The 19,642-nt window shown below is 40.8% G+C and overlaps 4 protein-coding genes across 5 annotated transcripts in view; 1 reads left to right on the plus strand and 3 right to left on the minus strand.

Annotated features, from left to right (window-relative positions):
- The window catches only part of LOC125890775 (protein HIRA), a 29,872-nt gene extending 26,310 nt beyond the window's left edge, over positions 1 to 3,562 (plus strand). The window contains exon 25 of the mRNA XM_049579575.1: positions 47 to 3,562. Within this exon, the coding sequence (XP_049435532.1) occupies positions 47 to 163 (117 nt within the window). The 3' untranslated portion in view covers positions 164 to 3,562. The remainder of the gene's footprint in view (positions 1 to 46) is intronic.
- Positions 3,563 to 5,501: 1,939 nt separating this feature from the next.
- On the minus strand, positions 5,502 to 6,422 carry LOC125889690 (ecto-ADP-ribosyltransferase 5-like). Its single transcript, XM_049577732.1, has 2 exons — positions 6,316 to 6,422; positions 5,502 to 6,194 (listed from the first exon to the last, which is right to left on the minus strand). The coding sequence occupies exons 1-2, from the start codon at positions 6,385 to 6,387 to the stop codon at positions 5,502 to 5,504; spliced, it is 765 nt and encodes a 254-aa protein (XP_049433689.1). The 5' UTR covers positions 6,388 to 6,422.
- A 5,260-nt stretch (positions 6,423 to 11,682) lies between these two features.
- Positions 11,683 to 18,230, minus strand: LOC125890802 (erythroblast NAD(P)(+)--arginine ADP-ribosyltransferase-like). Its single transcript, XM_049579615.1, has 3 exons — positions 18,110 to 18,230; positions 16,782 to 17,988; positions 11,683 to 12,857 (listed from the first exon to the last, which is right to left on the minus strand). The coding sequence occupies exons 1-2, from the start codon at positions 18,179 to 18,181 to the stop codon at positions 17,215 to 17,217; spliced, it is 846 nt and encodes a 281-aa protein (XP_049435572.1). The 5' UTR covers positions 18,182 to 18,230; the 3' UTR covers positions 11,683 to 12,857; positions 16,782 to 17,214.
- LOC125890798 (erythroblast NAD(P)(+)--arginine ADP-ribosyltransferase-like) lies at positions 12,852 to 15,340 on the minus strand. Of its 2 annotated transcripts, none has more exons than XM_049579610.1 (2): positions 15,242 to 15,340; positions 12,852 to 14,090 (listed from the first exon to the last, which is right to left on the minus strand). In XM_049579610.1, the coding sequence occupies exons 1-2, from the start codon at positions 15,311 to 15,313 to the stop codon at positions 13,125 to 13,127; spliced, it is 1,038 nt and encodes a 345-aa protein (XP_049435567.1). In that variant the 5' UTR covers positions 15,314 to 15,340; the 3' UTR covers positions 12,852 to 13,124. The 2 variants fall into 2 exon arrangements, with proteins under 2 accessions (XP_049435567.1, XP_049435569.1); XM_049579612.1 differs by lacking the exon at positions 15,242 to 15,340 and adding an exon at positions 14,198 to 14,361.
- Positions 18,231 to 19,642: the final 1,412 nt, after the last annotated feature.

A 19,642-nucleotide genomic window follows, 5' to 3' on the forward strand; every position in this document is an offset into this window, starting at 1 on the left:
CACATTAACCTCTGCATGTTGCTCACTGTTCCTCTTCTGTGTTCAGGGTCTACGTAAGCGCGAGTTGCTGCGGGAGGTTTTACCTGTCATCGTTGAAAACCTGCGATTCCAGAGACTGTTCACCGAATACCAGGATCAGCTGGAGCTGCTGCGCAACAAATAACACACTACTACACACACACAGACACGGAGACACACAGACTGACAAAAACACACACTTGGACTCATCATGAAACCAGTTTGGCTCGACCTTTTCCTCAACTTGTGAAGCTTGAAACGCTGTTCTGGCTGAGAGCTGAAACACACTCCCTGGGTGTTTTGTGAGAACTTCAATAACAGCCAGTCCACAGCTTTTCAAGCGCTGGGACTTTTCAGTGCTGTCACTCACCGGGAGAAGTGGTGGGTGCTTAGCTTTTTATTATCTAATCACGATCTCAGTTTGAACTTTCGTCTTCTGTCCTTTGTTCCTGTTAAATGTGTTTTCTCTGACCTATGCACCTCTCTCCTGCTCTCCTGATCACGGACTTAAAAAAATGAACTTAAAAGAGGCGGTGACAGAAAGGTCGCAGGTTAGATTCCCGCCACGTGCAGCATCACCAGCTGTGTGAATCCTTCTCAAGTCTGTTTCCTTCCTCAGAGAGAGAGTGGAGGTGAGACGCTCGAAGAAGAAAAATATGAATCAGAATGGATGTAAAGGAGCAATATGCTTGTACCAAAGTGATGCCTTTAAGTGTAGAAATAACCACACACCTTCATCTGTGACATGAAGGAAACGAGGGGCATCCAGACAAAAGGTGCAGCCGGGTTTTGAAAAGCTGAATCTGCCAGTGGGTGAAGTTTCTGCCTAGATTGGCTGTCCTAAAAAGTGACAGTGCTAATGCCAAAATGTGAGGTCACAGCGAGAAAGATAATCAAAGTTAGACCACCGCTTGGTATGAAATTTATATTCTGAAACACAGGATGGGAAATGGAGTCAGAAGGGTCTAAGTGAGGAAAAAAGTTGGGGAAAAAAAGAGCACTTAAAGCTGTTGAGATGTTAGGAAGGGTATTTGTGCACAAACAGGAAGCACAGCAGCCAAAATGTGTTTTCTGACTGAACTGTAACTAAAAAAACAGAAATCAGCTCACATGAACAAAACGTTAAAGTAAAATAACGATCAGGTCTCGGCGATGCAGGAATCTCTTGTCGATGTGCAGCAGCACTGATCAGTCACATCTCGGTCTGCACCTGTTCCAGACATCACTTCAAGTTGGTCGCCATTTTTAACAACAGTTCCTCATCATGTCGTCAATTGTCACAAACACTGTCATCATTTTTACCTTCATCAGCACCTAAAATCAGGATGATCAGACATGCTAAATTGTCAGCTGCAGATTTGACACAATGAGCGTGTTTTAAAAGTCACATTTTTATTGTGTTGAATGAATTCAGAAGCAAACTCCGGTTTTCAGGAAAGTTTTGACCTTTATCATGACATCTCAGATTATATCATGTTTACTGTGTTTACATGTTTGACTCTGCAGGCGTTCAGCAAGATTGTGGCTGCAACACTCAGAAGTTATTTTTCTTCAAACAGCAGGGCTGGGTGTTTAAAACATTACTGGATGCCAGTACCAATAGAGTACGTACCACATCCGTCGTGTGAATGGAAGCATTTGGTCACATAAATTGCCACCAGATACCGCAGGCCTGTGGTGTAGCCATACCTTCAAACATTTCAGTAGCATCTCGGCACACTGAGCTGCCTTTTTCTGTCAGATACATCATGCTGGCTCTCGGGGTTGTAGCTGCTGCGGTAGTGGGCCAACGCTTGTGCTGATTGGCTGCAAGCAAAACCATACTAAGAGTTTTTTGTTCTAGATCTGGTACAGAAAAGATTAAATGCAAGTATCATTTGACTGGAGAAGTTTTCATGCTACGTGGTATTGGGTTATTGTGGTTGATGTGTTAAAGGTATCGAGCACAGGTACCCAGCCCCAACACACACATAGCTTGGATCTTTTGAAGCGCGGTTGTGTGAGGTACGTATCCATAGACGGTGTATTACGTACGGTAGCTGTCAGTCAGAAACAGGCAGGAGTACCACCACAGAAGCTCAGCATCGTACTGCTGTGGTCGCGTGCTTTATTTAGAATATTTTCAACACTTTACTTTCTTGCAGTGATTCCTGATGTGGAACTGAAGCCCCAGTGTGGAGAAGCAGCAAGAGGGCCAGAACAAAAGCTAAGCTAAGCCTTAGAAAGTCCCACCTAAAAGAATCTGTATCAGTTGAAGTGCACGCGATGTTGAGAGTATTTTTACTGCTTTACCTTTTCGTCAGACGGTCTGTTCTGATGGGGAAACACAAACACACTGACTGATGGAGGCAGACCAGCAGCTCCTGTGTTCAGCGATGATAGATCACTGTTCTTCTCACTGGAGTCTGGTTTTATAGAGAGTGATAGAACGGCTTCAGTTCCCTGTTGAACATCGGTGTGACTGCAAGGTAAAGCAGTGAAAATTAAATTTATATTGGTTTTTTTAGGCGGCTAGAAGCAGCACATTGCATAGCGTCCATGTTAAACTCCAACCTGCTTCTCCAAACTGGGATCGTGCCAACTGACATCTGCTGTAGTTGATACACTGACTGTGGATGAGCACGGCATACAGCCCTGCTTCATAAGGTCCATACTGTTCCTTTAATAACTCTGATGTGCAGACTTGAACCTCTTTGGCTGTAAACTTGTTCCACAGTTTGAACCAGGTTTAGTGTAACTATCAGTAGCTGCTCGAGGAAAAAACACTCTGGGCTCCAGCATCTCATCTTCAAGGTGTATCATGTGTGTCACACAGGGCTGTGGGGTAATCAAACACATCGTTCTGTCTTATGTTACAGTGTGAACATGCGGTGCAGCTTTCTTTTTTACTCATTAAATCCAACAGAAGATGTTTTTTCAGTGAGATGTGTGACTGTAGGATCGTCCTTTTCTTGGTATCATGTGAACATTGGATCAGAGGGGGCCAGCGGAGGAATGTTATATATATTATTTTGGTCTGTTTCACGTCGCGTCTCTTCTGTAAATAACCACATTCTCTCGTCAGCACCCTCATTTATGTTTCGTCGCCGGGCAAAAACCACTGCACAGAAATCCGTTGTTTTTTTCTTCAGGACAGGTTTCGAGGGCCCAGCGCTCATGAACCCAACAACACCTCAACAAACTTCACCTGTCGTGTTTAGCCTTTTTGTCTGCTGCAGCAGTGATGCACTCCTCTGCCAGTGCAGTGTGTGTATATAAATGGAGAGTGTGAGCTTAGGAAGCTTGTTTACTGCTGTATGTGACCGCACAGTGCGGAGAGCAGCGCTGAGGCAGACTCACAGACGACAGGAAGAGTTCATCTTTCTTCACCTATCTGTACAGCACGTCTTTCTTTACTTCATTGGTTTTCTGTCAGTCATTTTTAAATGTTTGTACGAGGCAATTTTTGTTTCCATTTTCTATAAGAAAAAGAAAAAATGAGCAGAGATGAGCTGAAATTTTGCTTTTGAAGAAAGAAAGTGAAAAAATAAACAAATGAAGAACAGCTGGGTTTATTTTTGATTTCCTGTTTGGTGTTTCTTCACCGTGTGTGAGAGACAGAGTGATGGAGCAGGTGGTGGTTGAATGACTTTTATTTTTTTGACACAGTTTTCATACAGTAGCTTTGGAGGACAGAATGCATCCAGTTTAAACACAGGTGACACAGGCAATAACACAATGTATGGACATAAGTGCTTACAAGTTACACATTCTTGATATTCATTTTAACATTTTAAAACAGATCCACTATAATAATTACACAAAAGATTTTAAAGATCAGTTTCAATGCATCAGGGCCGTATTCACAAACATCCAGAGAACACTCTCAGAGGGCTCCTAACTGAGTCCTAGCCTCGGAGTCATTTAGGAAAGTTCTCAGAGCAACTCTGAGCAAGGAATGGATTCTTTTAACAGATGTGATTGGTTGTCAGAGACACGCTTTTGGGAGCCTGCGAGGTGTGAACACCCAGTGGAAATGAAATGAACTGGTGTGTGTGATCACTTTGCTGATGGAGGGTCGAGACAGACTCAAGTCACCACTGCTGCATTTTTACAGTTTTCCAAATATCTTAGCGTGATCATTTTATTTCTGGGGTTATAGCGTCGGGTGGGAAATGTGCGCATATGTATGGCAAGCCGTTTTAACATTTAATCGTTAGACTGGATATTCATTACTGATAACTGCAACATAATTTTGCCTAGTCAAAACTCTTATTCAAGATATCTGTAATTAGATTTTGCCTAGTCAAAACTCTAATTACAGATATCTGTAGTTCAGTTTTGACTAGTAAGATTCGAACTATTTTTGCCATTCATGTGTATGGGGTTTGTCATTATAGATATCTCCAATGTAGTTGCGGATATCTGCAACTGAATTGTGGATATCTGTAATTCCAGTTTGAGATATCTACAATTTAATTCTGACTAGTCATAATTCAAGTTCAAGATATCTTTAATTATCATCAATTGAATATATCTACATGGTTCTTTCTAGATATCTTGAATTGAGTTTCAGATAGTCAGAATGACATTGTAGATATCTATAATGACAAACCCCATACACATGAATGGCAAAATACAGTAGTTTGAATCTTACTAGTCAAAACTGAATTACAGATATCTGTAACTGTAGTTTTGACTAGTCAGAATGACCTTACAGATATCTGTAATTCAGTTTTGACTAGTCAGAATGACCTTACAGATATCTTAAATTAAAATTCATACTAGTCACAGTGACATTACAACTAGTCAAAATGACGTTATAGATATCTATAATGGTAATTCCGGATAGTCAAACTTAGTGATTAAATGTTAAAACGGCTTGCCATACATACGTACCCCTAATGACATCAACCTGTACGATCAAATCTGCAGCATTTCATCTACTCACTGTCACCCAGTGTTTGGAGAATATTTCTCTGACCTCCTTGTGTTCCCACCATTTTCCCCTCTGCTCAAGAAACTCTTAAGCCTCCTAAAAGTCGTCATCCCTGCTCTTTAAACTTTTTCCACCTTGGGAGCTCTTGTAAGGTTTAAGTTGATCTGTAAGAAACTTTTATCTTTACAAAGACCTAGTCTTAACTTTAAGGGGAAATTCGAAGACTGTCACAATTCTAAGAATTTTTTTAGAATTTCAACACTAGGAGCGACTCTCAGCCCGAGGAAGCTCTGTGAGTACGGCCCCTGTTTTTCTTTTTCCCCTGTAAGAACAAATTCTTGATATTCATTTTAATACAGACCCACTATAACAATTACACAATTTAAGGATTAGTTTTAATGCAACTTTTTTTTCTTTAACACTTGTTGCACAGTAGAACTTAACTTAACCTCGAACACACTTAACCTATGCAAGGCTTAAAATGGTTGAGAATTTTACACTTACGCTTCTTCTTGAAAAGATCACAACCAGATTCCTACGCGTGCCTATGCCTGTGCTCCTGAGTTCATATTCCACCATATTCCACCTCACATGGAAAATCCTTATACTGAGATCTCTTCTTCACCCCTACCACTTTAAAGACCTCGTAAGGAGGAATCAGCACTTCGCGTTCTTCTGGATGTGCAGAATACATGGAGATATCTGCTCCAAAGCACGTGTAAATCTTAAAGCATGTCTTGTTTCCATAGTCTTTGTCGGTGTAATTACCCATTGAGGTTGAGGTAAAAGAGCTGAATCGAATCTCTGTGCCATCTTGCTCAAAAGTGCTTCCAGTACGGCGGTAGACGGTGACACATGGGACTTTTTCTTCTCCTTTGAGAGTCTGAATGGCGTCGGTCAGGAGAAAGTGAAGTGCGTGATACCTGAATGTGGTCTTGTACTGAGGCCCCTGGGTTCGAACTGCAGTATTGAAATCACGATACACTCCATTCGAATTATTGGTGTAACAGTGAATAGCTACAATATGTTGTTCCTTCATATTAGGTGGCTTCAAGTTTTTAGGGTTTTGTTGGTATTGTTCTGAGCTCTCCCAGCCGTCTTTGAATGTTTGGCTTGTTTTCGTCTCATTCGCCAGGTATTCTTGGAGCTTCTGGTACATTTGAACTTTGCAGTCTTGGTACATGTCGTCAACAGAGTCTGGTGCATCACCCAGGATGATGACTGCCCGAGCCGAGGGCCCAGCCACAGCTTTAGGGTCCTTCAAAGAAACAATAGACATTATAAGAACAAATCATCTTGTTTCACGGTCATCTTACTCACAGATGTCAGTGCACAGCAGTTACAATGAAGCAAGCCATCATTCAGCATTAGTACTCTACCATTGCAGTTCCTGTAGAGACTCCGTAAGTGAGCAACACTGCTGCCCAAACTGCAATCACTGGCATCCTCATGATGATCTCCGTCAACTCGTGGAGTAGAGCAGAAACACCTGTCAGTGGGTCATCGACGTCTGGGTACAGCTCACTTATATAGGTGATTCAAACAGTGGGTCTAAGATAAAATAAAACGGCACGTTAGCGTCACATCATAAGAAAGAGACCGTTTTGGAGAGTAGACGTGACCACAAGAGGCAAATAAGGGCTTATCTCCACAACTGTATAAACGCTTAGATTACAAATTCAAATTGTTGTAGATAAAGGAGCCAAGAAGCTTCCCTCTGTTGAACAAGTGAGACTGGAACACAAAAACTGATATTAGCATCTTTAATATCTCTTAAAAAGCAACTCCAACTGACAAACCAGCAAAATGCAGTTAAATATTCAATACACTTTAGAACTGAAATTCCTATTTTAATTTTTTTTAATGACCTGGATCCATCAGTCTTTTTATTGTCAATCTTTTATGATTATTTCTTTTTAATAATAATAATAATAATAATAAATTTTATTTGTATTGCACTTTACATTTTAGCAATCTCAAAGTGCTACAGAGCAGATAAAAAACAAAAAAACACAACAAACAAACCAAAAAACAAAAAAGCAATTGAAACAGTTAGAATTAATACAATTTAAAAGAATTATTAAAAATGATCAGAAATGATAGACAGTTAAAAGGAGAACCCATAAAAAACATTTAGTAGAATGCTTTTGTGAAAAGAAGGTTTTTAGGTCTCGTTTAAAAACATCAGTAGTCTGTGGGGCCCTGAGGTGGTCAGGGAGGGCGTTCCACAGCCTCGGAGCAGCAGGGCGTGAGGAGTTCCTTTTTGCTCGCAATATTACAAGTTATATTTTGCTTTTTATTTTATCATCTTGTTAAACATCAGTGCAGATCCTTCACACACAACCTGTTCCAACTTCTCTCCTCTACAGAGCAGCATACATCAAAACAAGCAGACACAAGCACAGTGTCCTACCCCATGCTGTCACAGTGATGAACGTTTAAATCAGTCATATGGTGTCAGTAACTCCACTTATCCACATGATGTGAATTAAATGTTAACTGTTTTTGTAACAGGTTCATATTATCATTGTTGTTCAGTATAAATACAGAGAGGACAGCAGAGGAGATACCTGCACAACAATTTAACTGGGCTAGACAGACACAACAAAGTCCACAAGTGAGATCAGCACAAACACAGTGTCTTTATTGAAGACACCTGTGAACAACAAAAGGTGCTCAAAGTGCAAAGACATGACAAAGAGTGAGGAAAAACAGCAGCAAACCTTTCAGTCCTTGACCATCATCAGTGCTGCTGACATGCTGCACTATTCACAACATCCTCACATACACACACACATATAATTAGAAAAGCACTCAGAGAGTGCAGACCTCCACCAAGTAGGTGATATTCCCTCCCCCTCTGCATCAGATTTTGCAGCCTGCATCACAATTAGGTTATTTGCATCACTATCATTATTAGGTTATGTATGCCTTCACCATGGAGACACTGTGGTGTATTTATTTCGTTTTTATTTTGTACCAACACAGAATATAATATGTTGTTTTTTTTGTATTTTTGACTTTCTTTTTTTCCAACACAGAACATTAATTTCAACTTTAGAATTACAACAATATTTAGCAAGTAGAACAAGACATGCTGTCCGGCCACCAGATGGCGCTATTTTCACCGTCTTAATTGCTCAGGGCCCGTATTCCTCAAGAGTCTGAGAATCCTCTCAGAGAGCTCCTAACTTAGCCTAAAAATTCCTAGCAAGGAGTCTTAGCTTAGGAGTGATTCCAGAACATTCTCAGAGAACTCTGAGCAAGGGATGGACAAAAACTCTTATCTTAGTGAGGAGGTGTGGTTGACCCTGTTGTATGAGTCATCATTTCAAAAGGTGTGATTGGTTGATCCTAAAAGCTAGATAAAAATACACTGTTGGTGATAATGGGCATAGAATGGACCGTCACATCAATAGACTTAATCATGGAATCTAATCTCTATGAAGACTGTAATTATAAATAATATTTTTCATAAAAAGAAAATCTCTGTTAAATAAATAGTAATCTATACTTTAAAATTATCCTACAAAATGTGTGAAAACTCAGGCCTGCTTGCACAGTATTCACATGCTGATAGTTATATTTATTTGCTTACATTCATTTACTATGCTGGTATTTTTTGCACTTCATACATTTGGTATTAACGATGGCTCAGCTTTCATCAATTTCTGTGATTGCTAACCGGCCTATAAGAAGCAGTGTTGGTTGGCATTCAAATCCTCCATGGAGAAGAAAAGAAGTAGGAAACCCAACTGGACAGAGGAACAGTGTTTGCTTCTGGCTCACTTGGTCAATGAGAATAAAAGTGTTTTGAGAGGTAGATTTAGCCCCACTGTCACACTACAAGCCAAGAAGCAGGCATGGGCAAATATAGCACAACAGATAAATGCCTCCTTTCCGCTGGCTGTGCGCACAAGTGAGGAGTGCGAGAAGAGGTGGTCTGTGTTGCAGTCGAAAGCATAAGAGGAGATTGCAGCACACAAACGTGAATCTTCACGCACAGGTGAGTGATATACCACTTACTTCCAACTGCTGGCAAAGTTATTTTAATACATAATTAATGTACAGAATTTTCTCCTCTGCTTAAGAAACTCCTAAGCCTCTTAAAAGTCCTCCTCCCTGCTCTTAACAGATCTCACCTTAGGAGCTCTCTTAAGAGCTAAGATTCTTTAGGAATATCTTTTATCTTTACCAGGATCTACTCTTGACTTTGATGGGAAATTCTTAGAAAACATCATGATTCTAAGAATTTTCTTAGAATTTGGCCACTAGGAGCAGCTCTTTGCACTAAGAATCTTTAGGAATATGGCCCCAGGCTGTCAGACCATAGACTTTATTTATTATTTTATCCACTTTGCTTCAACCGATCACCACCAAAATTGTATCATCTGTTCCTTGTCCCATTATCCACCTTTCCTGAAAATTTCATCAAAATCCATTTATAACTTTTTGAGTTATTTTGCAGACAAACAAACAAACAGACCAACGCCGGCGAAAACATGACCTCCTTGGTGGAGGTAATTAGTCTTTGAGGATGTTGTGAGTGGTTTCGTACTTGTATGACAGGTCAGTGTGATCTGGTACACATGCTTCTGCTCCTCAGAGTTGATCTCATCTAATTAGTGACACCAGCTGACTGATTGATCACACCTGGTAGGAATCTGTCATATGTGTTCTGTGAAGCGGATCTGGTGCGGGTGTCCCAGGCTCTTCTGACACGGGAACCAGCCTACGGGCAATGTATCTACGTATCTGGTGTACAGCATCTGGGCTCTGGGTCATCTGTTTGTGTTTCTTGTTGTTTTGTTTTCCCCTGCTGATTGTTTCTGACTGTTTGCCTGCCTGCCTGGTCACCTCATCTGTAGGCTGGTGTTCTTTAGGTTAACATTAAGGAGTTTTAGTGTGCAGCGATAATTTTAAGTCAGGAGGAGCTGATGGTGGTTTCAAGCTTTGGAAAACCAAAGGTGTGAAGAGTGTAGAACACCTGTACGCAGGTGGCAAACTACTTAGCTTTGAACTAACGTGCAAAAATCAGGATGAACCCCCCAAAAACTTTTTATTCACATTTTAATGCCGGGTGTTTTGGCTCCATCAGTCTTTTGACATTTAAAATCTTTTATATGAGTGACATCATTTTGTGAATGTTTGTTTTGTTGTATGTTTCTGTAAAAGAGAGGGACATCAGTCGAGATATTGTCATCTCATTTTTTAAACTCAAATACAATTACATTCAGTTCAGTTGAGATGGACATTTGGTCTCCTGTCTGCACCTTGCTACGTGGTGAGTGATGAGCCTCCTCTGTGTGACCACAAGAGGCAAAGTAAGGGCTTATCTCCACAACTGTATAAACGCTTAGAGTACAAATTCAAATCAAATTCAAAGCAAATCTATCAGTGTTGTAGATAAAGGAGCCAAGAAGCTTCCCTCTGTTGAGAGCAGCTGAAACTGGAACATAAGAACTGATATAAGCATCTTTAATATCTCTTAAAAAGCAGCAGCTCTAATTGCTCTAATTTCTTTTTGCTCGCAGTATTATAACTTTGAGCTGAATGCCACTAGCATGCAAACATGGCTGCGGTTGGCATGTTAAACATCAATGCAGATCCTTCACACACAACCTGTTCCAACTTCTCCCCTCTACAGAGCAGCATACATCAAAACAAGCAGACACAAGCCGTCACAGTGATGAACATTTAAATCAGTAGTAGTAGTACTAGTTGATACACTGACTGTGGATGAGCACGCCATACAGCCCTGCTTCATAAGGTCCATACTGTTCCTTTAATAACTCTGATGTGCAGACTTGAACCTCTTTGGCTGTAAACTTGTTCCACAGTTTGAACCAGGTTTAGTGTAACTATCAGTAGCTGCTCGAGGAAAAAACACTCTGGGCTCCAGCATCTCATCTTCAAGGTGTATCATGTGTGTCACACAGGGCTGTGGGGTAATCAAACACATCGTTCTGTCTTATGTTACAGTGTGAACATGCGGTGCAGCTTTCTTTTTTACTCATTAAATCCAACAGAAGATGTTTTTTCAGTGAGATGTGTGACTGTAGGATCGTCCTTTTCTTGGTATCATGTGAACGTTGGATCAGAGGGGGCCAGTGGAGGAATGTTATATATATTATTTTGGTCTGTTTCACGTCGTGTCTCTTCTGTAAATAACCACATTCTCTCGTCGGCACCCCCGTTTATGTTTTGTCGCCGGGCAAAAACCACTGCACAGAAATCCGTTGTTTTTTTCTTCAGGACAGGTTTCGAGGGCCCAGCGCTCATGAACCCAACAACACCTCAACAAACTTCACCTGTCGTGTTTAGCCTTTTTGTCTGCTGCAGCAGTGATGCACTCCTCTGCCAGTGCAGTGTGTGTATATAAATGGAGAGTGTGAGCTTAGGAAGCTTGTTTACTGCTGTATGTGACCGCACAGTGCGGAGAGCAGCGCTGAGGCAGACTCACAGACGACAGGAAGAGTTCATCTTTCTTCACCTATCTGTACAGCACGTCTTTCTTTACTTCATTGGTTTTCCGTCAGTCATTTTTAAATGTTTGTATGCGAGGCAATTTTGTTTCCATTGTCTATAAGAAAAAGAAAAAATGAGCAGAGATGAGCTGAAATTTTGCTTTTGAAGAAAGAAAGTGAAAAAATAAACAAATGAAGAACAGCTGGGTTTATTTCTGATTTCCTGTTTGGTGTTTCTTCACCGTGTGTGAGAGACAGAGTGATGGAGCAGGTGGTGGTTGAATGACTTTTATTTTTTTGACACAGTTTTCATACAGTAGCTTTGGAGGACAGAATGCATCATTAAACACAGGTGACACAGGCAATAACACAATGTATGAACCTAAGTGCTTACAAGTTACACATTCTTGATATTCATTTTAACATTTTAAAACAGATCCACTATAATAATTACACAAAAGATTTTAAAGATCAGTTTCAATGCATCAGGGCCGTATTCACAAACATCCAGAGAACACTCTCAGAGGGCTCCTAACTGAGTCCTAGCCTCGGAGTCATTTAGGAAAGTTCTCAGAGCAACTCTGAGCAAGGAAGGGATTCTTTTAACAGATGTGATTGGTTGTCAGAGACACGCTTTTGGGAGCCTGCAAGGTGTGAACACCCAGTGGAAATGAAATGAACTGGTGTGTGTGATCACTTTGCTGATGGAGGGTTGAGACAGACTCAAGTCACCACTGCTGCATTTTTACAGTTTTCCAAATATCTTAGCGTGATCATTTTATTTCTGGGGTTATAGCGTCAGGTGGGAAATGTGCACATATGTATGGCAAGCCGTTTTAACATTTAATCGCTAGACTGGATATTCATTACTGATAACTGCAACATAATTTTGCCTAGTCAAAACTCTTATTCAAGATATCTGTAATTAGATTTTGCCTAGTCAAAACTCTAATTACAGATATCTGTAGTTCAGTTTTGACTAGTCAGAATGACCTTACAGATATCTGTAGTTCAGTTTTGACTAGTCAGAATGACGCTACAGATATCTGTAATTCAGTTTTGACTAGTCAGAATGACCTTACAGATATCTTAAATTAAAATTCATACTAGTCACAGTGACATTACAACTAGTCAAAATGACGTTATAGATATCTATAATGGTAATTCCGGATAGTCAAACTTAGTGATTAAATGTTAAAACGGCTTGCCATACATACGTACCCCTAATGACATCAACCTGTACGATCAAATCTGCAGCATTTCATCTACTCACTGTCACCCAGTGTTTGGAGAATATTTCTCTGACCTCTTTGTGTTCCCACCATTTTCCCCTCTGCTCAATAAACTCTTAAACCTCCTAAAAGTCGTCATCCCTGCTCTTTAAACTTTTTCCACCTTGGGAGCTCTTGTAAGGTTTAAGTTGATCTGTAAGAAACTTTTATCTTTACAAAGACCTAGTCTTAACTTTAAGGGGAAATTCGAAGACTGTCACAATTCTAAGAATTTTCTTAGAATTTCAACACTAGGAGCGACTCTCAGCCCGAGGAAGCTCTGTGAATATGGCCCCTGTTTTTCTTTTTCCGTGTAAGAACAAATTCTTGATATTCATTTTAATACAGACCCACTTTAACAATTACACAACTTAAGGATTAGTTTTAATGCAACTTTTTTTTCTTAAACACTTGTTGCACAGTAGAACTTAACTTAACCTCGGAACACACTTAACCTATGCAAGGCTTAAAATGGTTGAGAATTTTACACTTACGTTTCTTCTTGAAAAGATCACAATTCAGATTCCTACGCGTGCCTATGCCTGTGCTCCTGAGTTCATATTCCACCTTACATGGAAGATTCTTATACTGAGATCTCTTCTTCACCCCTACCACTTTAAAGACCTCGTAAGGAGGAATCAGCACTTCGCGTTCTTCTGGATATGGAGAATACATGGAGACGTCTGCTCCAAAGCACGTGTAAATCTTAAAGCACGTCTTGTCTCCAAAATATTTGTTGGCATACTGATCTTTTGAGGTTGAAGTAAAAGAGCCGAATCGAAGCTGCGTGTTGACGACTTGGTCAAAGGTTGTGTCAACACGGCGGTAGCCAGTGACACATCTGTCCTCTCCCGGAGCGAGGTTTGAGAGCCTGCGTTCTCTGAGAGTTTGAATGGCGTCGGTCAGGAGAAAGTGAAGTGCGTGATACCTGAATGTGGTGGTGTACTGATCTTTCTGGGTTCGAACTGCAGTATTGAAATCAAGATACACTTTATTGTCTCCACCAAAGGTGTAACAGTAAATAGCCATAAGACGGTCTTTCCCCAGGGCTGGTTTTGATTTCTTAGATTTGTTGTCGTACCATTGCTCTGAGCTCTCCCAGACCCCTTTGAATGTGGGGTTTTTGTTCTTCTCATTCGCCAGTAATTCTTGGAGATTCTGGTACATCTTATCTTTGCAGCCTTGGTACATGTCATCAACAGAGTTTGGAGCCATGTCCAGTCTAAGGATAGTGTTTGCCCCAGCCGAGGACCCAGCTCCACTGGGAGCCTGCCAAGATGCACTGGGGATGTTCGAAGATCCACTGGCAACTGGCGAAGATGCTCTTGAGGCCTTCTGATATCTACTTGGGACCTTCGAGGATCCTCTGGAGGCCTTCGCATATCTACCTTGGCCCTGAGATGATCCACTGGGGACCTTTACAGAAACAATAGACATTATAAGAACAAATCATCTTGTTTCACGGTCATCTTACTCACAGCAGTTACAATGAAGCAAGCCATCATTCAGCATTAGTACTCTACCATTGCAATTCCTGTAGAGACTCCGTAAGTGAGCAACACTGCTGCCCAGAAGGTCACTGCTGCCATCTTCCACCAAACCAGACACCAGGAGACACAGTTGTTAGACAAATGATCTTTGGCAAGTCCTTCAGTCAAGCAGAAACACCTGTCAGAGGGACAGCAATGTCTGGGTACAGCACACCTATATAGTAAGGGCTTAGGGAAGTTTAAGAGTCAAGTCATGTATCATGGGAGCAAGAGACTGTTTTGCAAGAAGACCATGACATTCAAGGGGAAGAAAGGGTTTATCTCCACAACTCCAGACCAGGTTTAGATCGCAAAGTCAAGTTAAACATTACGCAAGTCTTAGTGTTGTAATAAGAAATTTCCATTTAAATGCCACGGGCTCTGGCTCCTTCAGTCTCTTCACAGTCAGAATCTTTATTTTGAGTTTATTTCTTTTTGCTGGCAGTATCTCAAACTACATTTTATTGTACAACCCTGATTCCAAAAAAGTTTGCACTGTGTAGAACCAGCCACAGGCATCTATGTACGAACTTTCTGATGAACTTCTGTTTGGGTTGTAGGACAGTGAGAGGACACCGAGGCGTTTCACTGTAAAAATGACAAACTTGCACAACTTGTGAACACGAGCTCTCCCAGGCCGCTTTGAATGTGGGGTTTTTGTTCTTCTCATTCGCCAGGTATTCTCGGAGCATCTGGTACATTTTATCTTTGCAGTCTTGGTACATGTCATCATCAGAGTTTGGAGCCATGTCCAGTTTTAGGATGTCGTCTGCCCCAGCCACGGCCCCGGCCCCAGCCGAGACCCCAACCATGACCCCAGCCACGGCCCCAACCATGACCCCAGCCGAGACCCCAACCATGACCCCAGCCACGGCCCCAACCATGACCCCAGCCACGGCCACAGCTTTAGCAGGGACCTTTAAAGAAACAATAGACATTATAAGAACAAATCTTCTTGTTTCACGGTCATCTTACTAACAGATGTCAGTGCACAGCAGTTACAATGAAGCAAGCCATCATTCAGCATTAGTACTCTACCATTGCAGTTCCTGTAGAGACTCCGTAAGTGAGCAACACTGCTGCCCAAACTGCAATCACTGGCATCCTCATGATGATCTCCGTCAACTTGTGGTGTAGAGCAGAGACACTTGTCAGTGGGTCAGCGACGTCTGGGTACAGCTCACTTATATCAAACAGTGGGTGTAATATAAAATAAATCAGCACGTTAGTGTCATATAAGATAAGATAATTTGTCTTGCTTCTCCAGCTCACAATCTGTCATCCATCCACAAACAGGACACAATAAAAAACTTAAGACATAAGCATGAAGGACTTAAACATGACATAAAAAGTATTATAGAATGCAAACCCTCAAAAGTAATTAAAAAAAGAGCAGCATACGGTGCATTGTGTCTGTAGGGCAGGGGGTTAAAGTCCAACAGTACGTGTGTGTGTGTGTATGTGTGCAGGGGGGGTCACCTCCTTGACCTGCCCTGTTGATTCAGCAGTTCGATGGAGTGAGGAATAAAAGAAAGTTTGTATTTGTTCCTCTTGCAACTCGGCACCCTAAAGCGCCACAAGAAATATCATAAGAAAGAGACCGTTTTGGAGAGTAGACGTGACCATTAAAGGCAAAGTAAGGGCTTATCTTCACAACTCTGCAGAGTGTAGTTAAACATTAAAGGAGTTTTAGTGTGCAGCCATAATTTTAATTCAGGCAATTTTTGTTTCCATTTTCTATAAGAAAAAGAAAAAATGAGCAGAGATGAGCTGAAATTTTGCTTTTGAAGAAAGAAAGTGAAAAAATAAACAAATGAAGAACAGCTGGGTTTATTTTTGATTTCCTGTTTGGTGTTTCTTCACCGTGTGTGAGAGACAGAGTGATGGAGCAGGTGGTGGTTGAATGACTTTTATTTTTTTGACACAGTTTTCATACAGTAGCTTTGGAGGACAGAATGCATCATTAAACACAGGTGACACAGGCAATAACACAATGTATGAGCATAAGTGCTTACAAGTTACACATTCTTGATATTCATTTTAACATTTTAAAACAGATCCACTATAATAATTACACAAAAGATTTTAAAGATCAGTTTTAATGCATCAGGGCCGTATTCACAAACATCCAGAGAACACTCTCAGAGGGCTCCTAACTGAGTCCTAGCCTCGGAGTCATTTAGGAAAGTTCTCAGAGCAACTCTGAGCAAGGAAGGGATTCTTTTAACAGATGTGATTGGTTGTCAGAGACACGCTTTTGGGAGCCTGCAAGGTGTGGACACCCAGTGGAAATGAAATGAACTGGTGTGTGTGATCACTTTGCTGATGGAGGGTTGAGACAGACTCAAGTCACCACTGCTGCATTTTTACAGTTTTCCAAATATCTTAGTGTGATCATTTTATTTCTGGGGTTATAGCGTCGGGTGGGAAATGTGTGCATACTAATGACATCAACCTGTGTGATCTAATCTGCAGCATTTCATTTCCTCACTGTCACCCAGTGTTTGGAGAATATTTCTCTGACCTCTTTGTGTTTCCACCATTTTCCCCTCTGAGAAACTTTTATCTTTACAAAGACCTAGTCTTAACTTTAAGGGGAAATTCGAAGACTGTCACAATTCTAAGAATTTTTTTAGAATTTCAACACTAGGAGCGACTCTCAGCCCGAGGAAGCTCTGTGAGTACGGCCCCTGTTTTTCTTTTTCCCCTGTAAGAACAAATTCTTGATATTCATTTTAATACAGACCCACTATAACAATTACACAATTTAAGGATTAGTTTTAATGCAACTTTTATTTCTTTAACACTTGTTGCACAGTAGAACTTAACTTAACCTCTGTATGTTCAGCGTTTAAAGTCAGTTTGACATTGTCACACTGTTCAAATGTTAATAACTACATTTATGTTCACATGCATTTTGACTAAAGATAATTTGCCACAGTTGAAATGGTGCATCATGAACCCCAAATTTCACAATTAACTGTATGTAAAATGTGAGAGTGCTTTACTTCTTAAAAAAGAGCACAATTCAAATTGGAGACAGGTTTATTTGTACTTTTGAGTTTATATTCCACCTCACATGGAAGATCCTTATACTGAGATCTCTTCTTCACCCCTACCACTTTAAAGACCTCGTAAGGAGGAATCAGCACTTCGCCTTCGTTCTCAAATTTAGAATACATGGAGACATCTACTCCAAAGCACGTGTAAATCTCAAAGCACGTCTTGTCTCCAAATCTCTCTACGTTCTTGCTGTACTGACCCATTGAGCTTGAGGTAAAAGAGCCGAATCGAAGTTGCGTGTTGACAACTTGGTCAAAGGTTCTGTCAACACGGCGGTAGCCAGTGACACATCCGTCCTCTCCCGGAGCGAGGTTTGAGAGCCTGCGTTCTCTGAGAGTTTGAATGGCGTCGGTCAGGAGAAAGTGAAGTGCGTGATACCCGAATGTGGTGGTGTACTCAGGCCCCTGGGTTCGAACTGCAGTATTGAAATCAAGATACGCATTGTCTCCGCCAAAGGTGTAATAGTAAATAGCTACAATACGGTCTTTCCCCAGGGCTGGTTTTGATTTCTTAAATTTGTTGTTGTACCGTTGCTCTGAGCTCTCCCAGACTGCTTTGAATGTGGGGTTTTTGTTCTTCTCATTCGCCAGGTATTCTTGGAGATTCTGGTACATTTTATCTTTGCAGCCATCGTACATGTCGTCAACAGAGTTTGGAGCATCATCCAGTCTAAGGATATCGTTTGCCCCAGCCGAGGCCCCAGCCACAGCTTTAGCAGGGTTCTTTACAGAAACAATAGACATTATAAGAACAAATCATCTTGTTTCACGGTCATCTTACTCACAGATGTCAGTGCACAGCAGTTACAATGAAGCAAGCCATCATTCAGCATTAGTACTCTACCATTGCAATTCCTGTAGAGACTCCGTAAGTGAGCAACACTGCTGCCCAAACTGCAATCACTGGCATCCTCATGATGATCTCCGTCAAGTCGTGGAGTAGAGCAGAAACACCTGTCAGTGGGTCAGCGACGTCTGGGTACAGCTCACTTATATAGGTGATTCAAACAGTGGGTGTAAGATAAAATAAAACGGCACGTTAGTGTCACATCATAAGAAAGAGACCGTTTTGGAGGGTAGACGTGACCATTAAAGGCAAAGTAAGGGCTTATCTCCACAACTCTGCAGAGTGTAGTTAAACATTAAAGGAGTTTTAGTGTGAAGCCATAATTTTAATTCAGGAGGAGCTGATGATGGTTTCAAGTTTATAACACCTGTATGCAGGTGGCAAACTACTTAGCTTTGAACTAACATGCAAAAAATAGGATGAACCTCCCAAAAACTTTTTATTCACAATTTAATGTTTGGCATTTTGGCTTCATCAGTCTTTGGACAGTTACAATCTTTTAAATGAGTGACTCAGTGCATATCTCAGTTCTCTGATAACATTTTGGGCATTGTTTTGTGAGTGTTTGTTTTGTTGTATGTTTCTGTAAAAGAGAGGGACATCAGTCGAGATATTGTCATCTCATTTTTTAAACTCAAATACAGTTACATTCAGTTCAGTTGAGATGGACATTTGGTCTCCTGTCTGCACCTTGCTACGTGGTGAGTGATGAGCCTCCTCTGTGTGACCATAAGAGGCAAAGTAAGGGCTTATCTCCACAACTGTATAAACGCTTAGAGTACAAATTCAAATCAAATTCAAAGCAAAGCCATCAGTGTTGTAGATAAAGGAGCCAAGAAGCTTCCCTCTGTTGAACAACTGAAACTGGAACACAAAAAATGATATAAGCATCTTTAATACAGTCAGGTCCATAATTATTTGGACTATGTTACAGTTGTGGTCATTTTGGCTCTGTACACCACCACAATGGGTTTTAAATGAAACAATGAATACCTGCTTAAAGTGCAGACTCTCAGCTTTCATTTAAGGCTTTTTTTCAAAAATGTAGTATGAACCGTGTAGGAATGACAACCATTTCTTCACACAGTCCCCCAACTCATAAGTATTTGGACAAATTAACATGATCATCAATTAAACAGTGTTGTGATCAACATATTAGGCCTCACCATGGGGCACCAAATATGTTGTGGTCAACATTCCTGGGTCTCACACGAAGGCACCAATTATGTTGTGAACATAAATTAGGGCTTCACGCGTAGGCACCAGTCATGTTGGGGTAAATTGGTTATCGGAAATAATTGATAATTATTAATAATAATTAATAATCATGTTAAAGAATGTGACTTATTAAACACTAAATCACCTCGTGGGGCACCATTTCCGTAAAGGGAAAAATGATAGCCAGTTAAAGGTATCAGTCTCATAAAATTGGCTAAACTATTACTTTGAGTTTGATTAATAATTAAATTAATGACAACGACAAAAATTAACAGTAATGCCTGAAGGATTTCGGAGTTCTTGACGCAGCAG

This window comes from Epinephelus fuscoguttatus, linkage group LG6 (genome assembly GCF_011397635.1).
Source record: "Epinephelus fuscoguttatus linkage group LG6, E.fuscoguttatus.final_Chr_v1".
Lineage (NCBI taxonomy): Eukaryota > Metazoa > Chordata > Actinopteri > Perciformes > Serranidae > Epinephelus > Epinephelus fuscoguttatus.

What these genes read in the sequence shown, in the direction of transcription:
- LOC125889690 (XM_049577732.1), bottom strand. Translation starts at nt 6,387, where the DNA reads ATGAGGATGCCAGTGATTGCAGTTTGGGCAGCAGTGTTGCTCACTTAC. An exon ending in TCTCTACAGGAACTGCAATG is followed by an intron (nt 6,195 to 6,315) that starts GTAGAGTACTAA and finishes GTTTCTTTGAAG; the next exon opens with GACCCTAAAGCTGTGGCTGG.
- LOC125890798 (XM_049579610.1), bottom strand. Translation starts at nt 15,313, where the DNA reads ATGAGGATGCCAGTGATTGCAGTTTGGGCAGCAGTGTTGCTCACTTAC. An exon ending in TCTCTACAGGAACTGCAATG is followed by an intron (nt 14,091 to 15,241) that starts GTAGAGTACTAA and finishes GTTTCTGTAAAG; the next exon opens with GTCCCCAGTGGATCATCTCA.
- LOC125890802 (XM_049579615.1), bottom strand. Translation starts at nt 18,181, where the DNA reads ATGAGGATGCCAGTGATTGCAGTTTGGGCAGCAGTGTTGCTCACTTAC. An exon ending in TCTCTACAGGAATTGCAATG is followed by an intron (nt 17,989 to 18,109) that starts GTAGAGTACTAA and finishes GTTTCTGTAAAG; the next exon opens with AACCCTGCTAAAGCTGTGGC.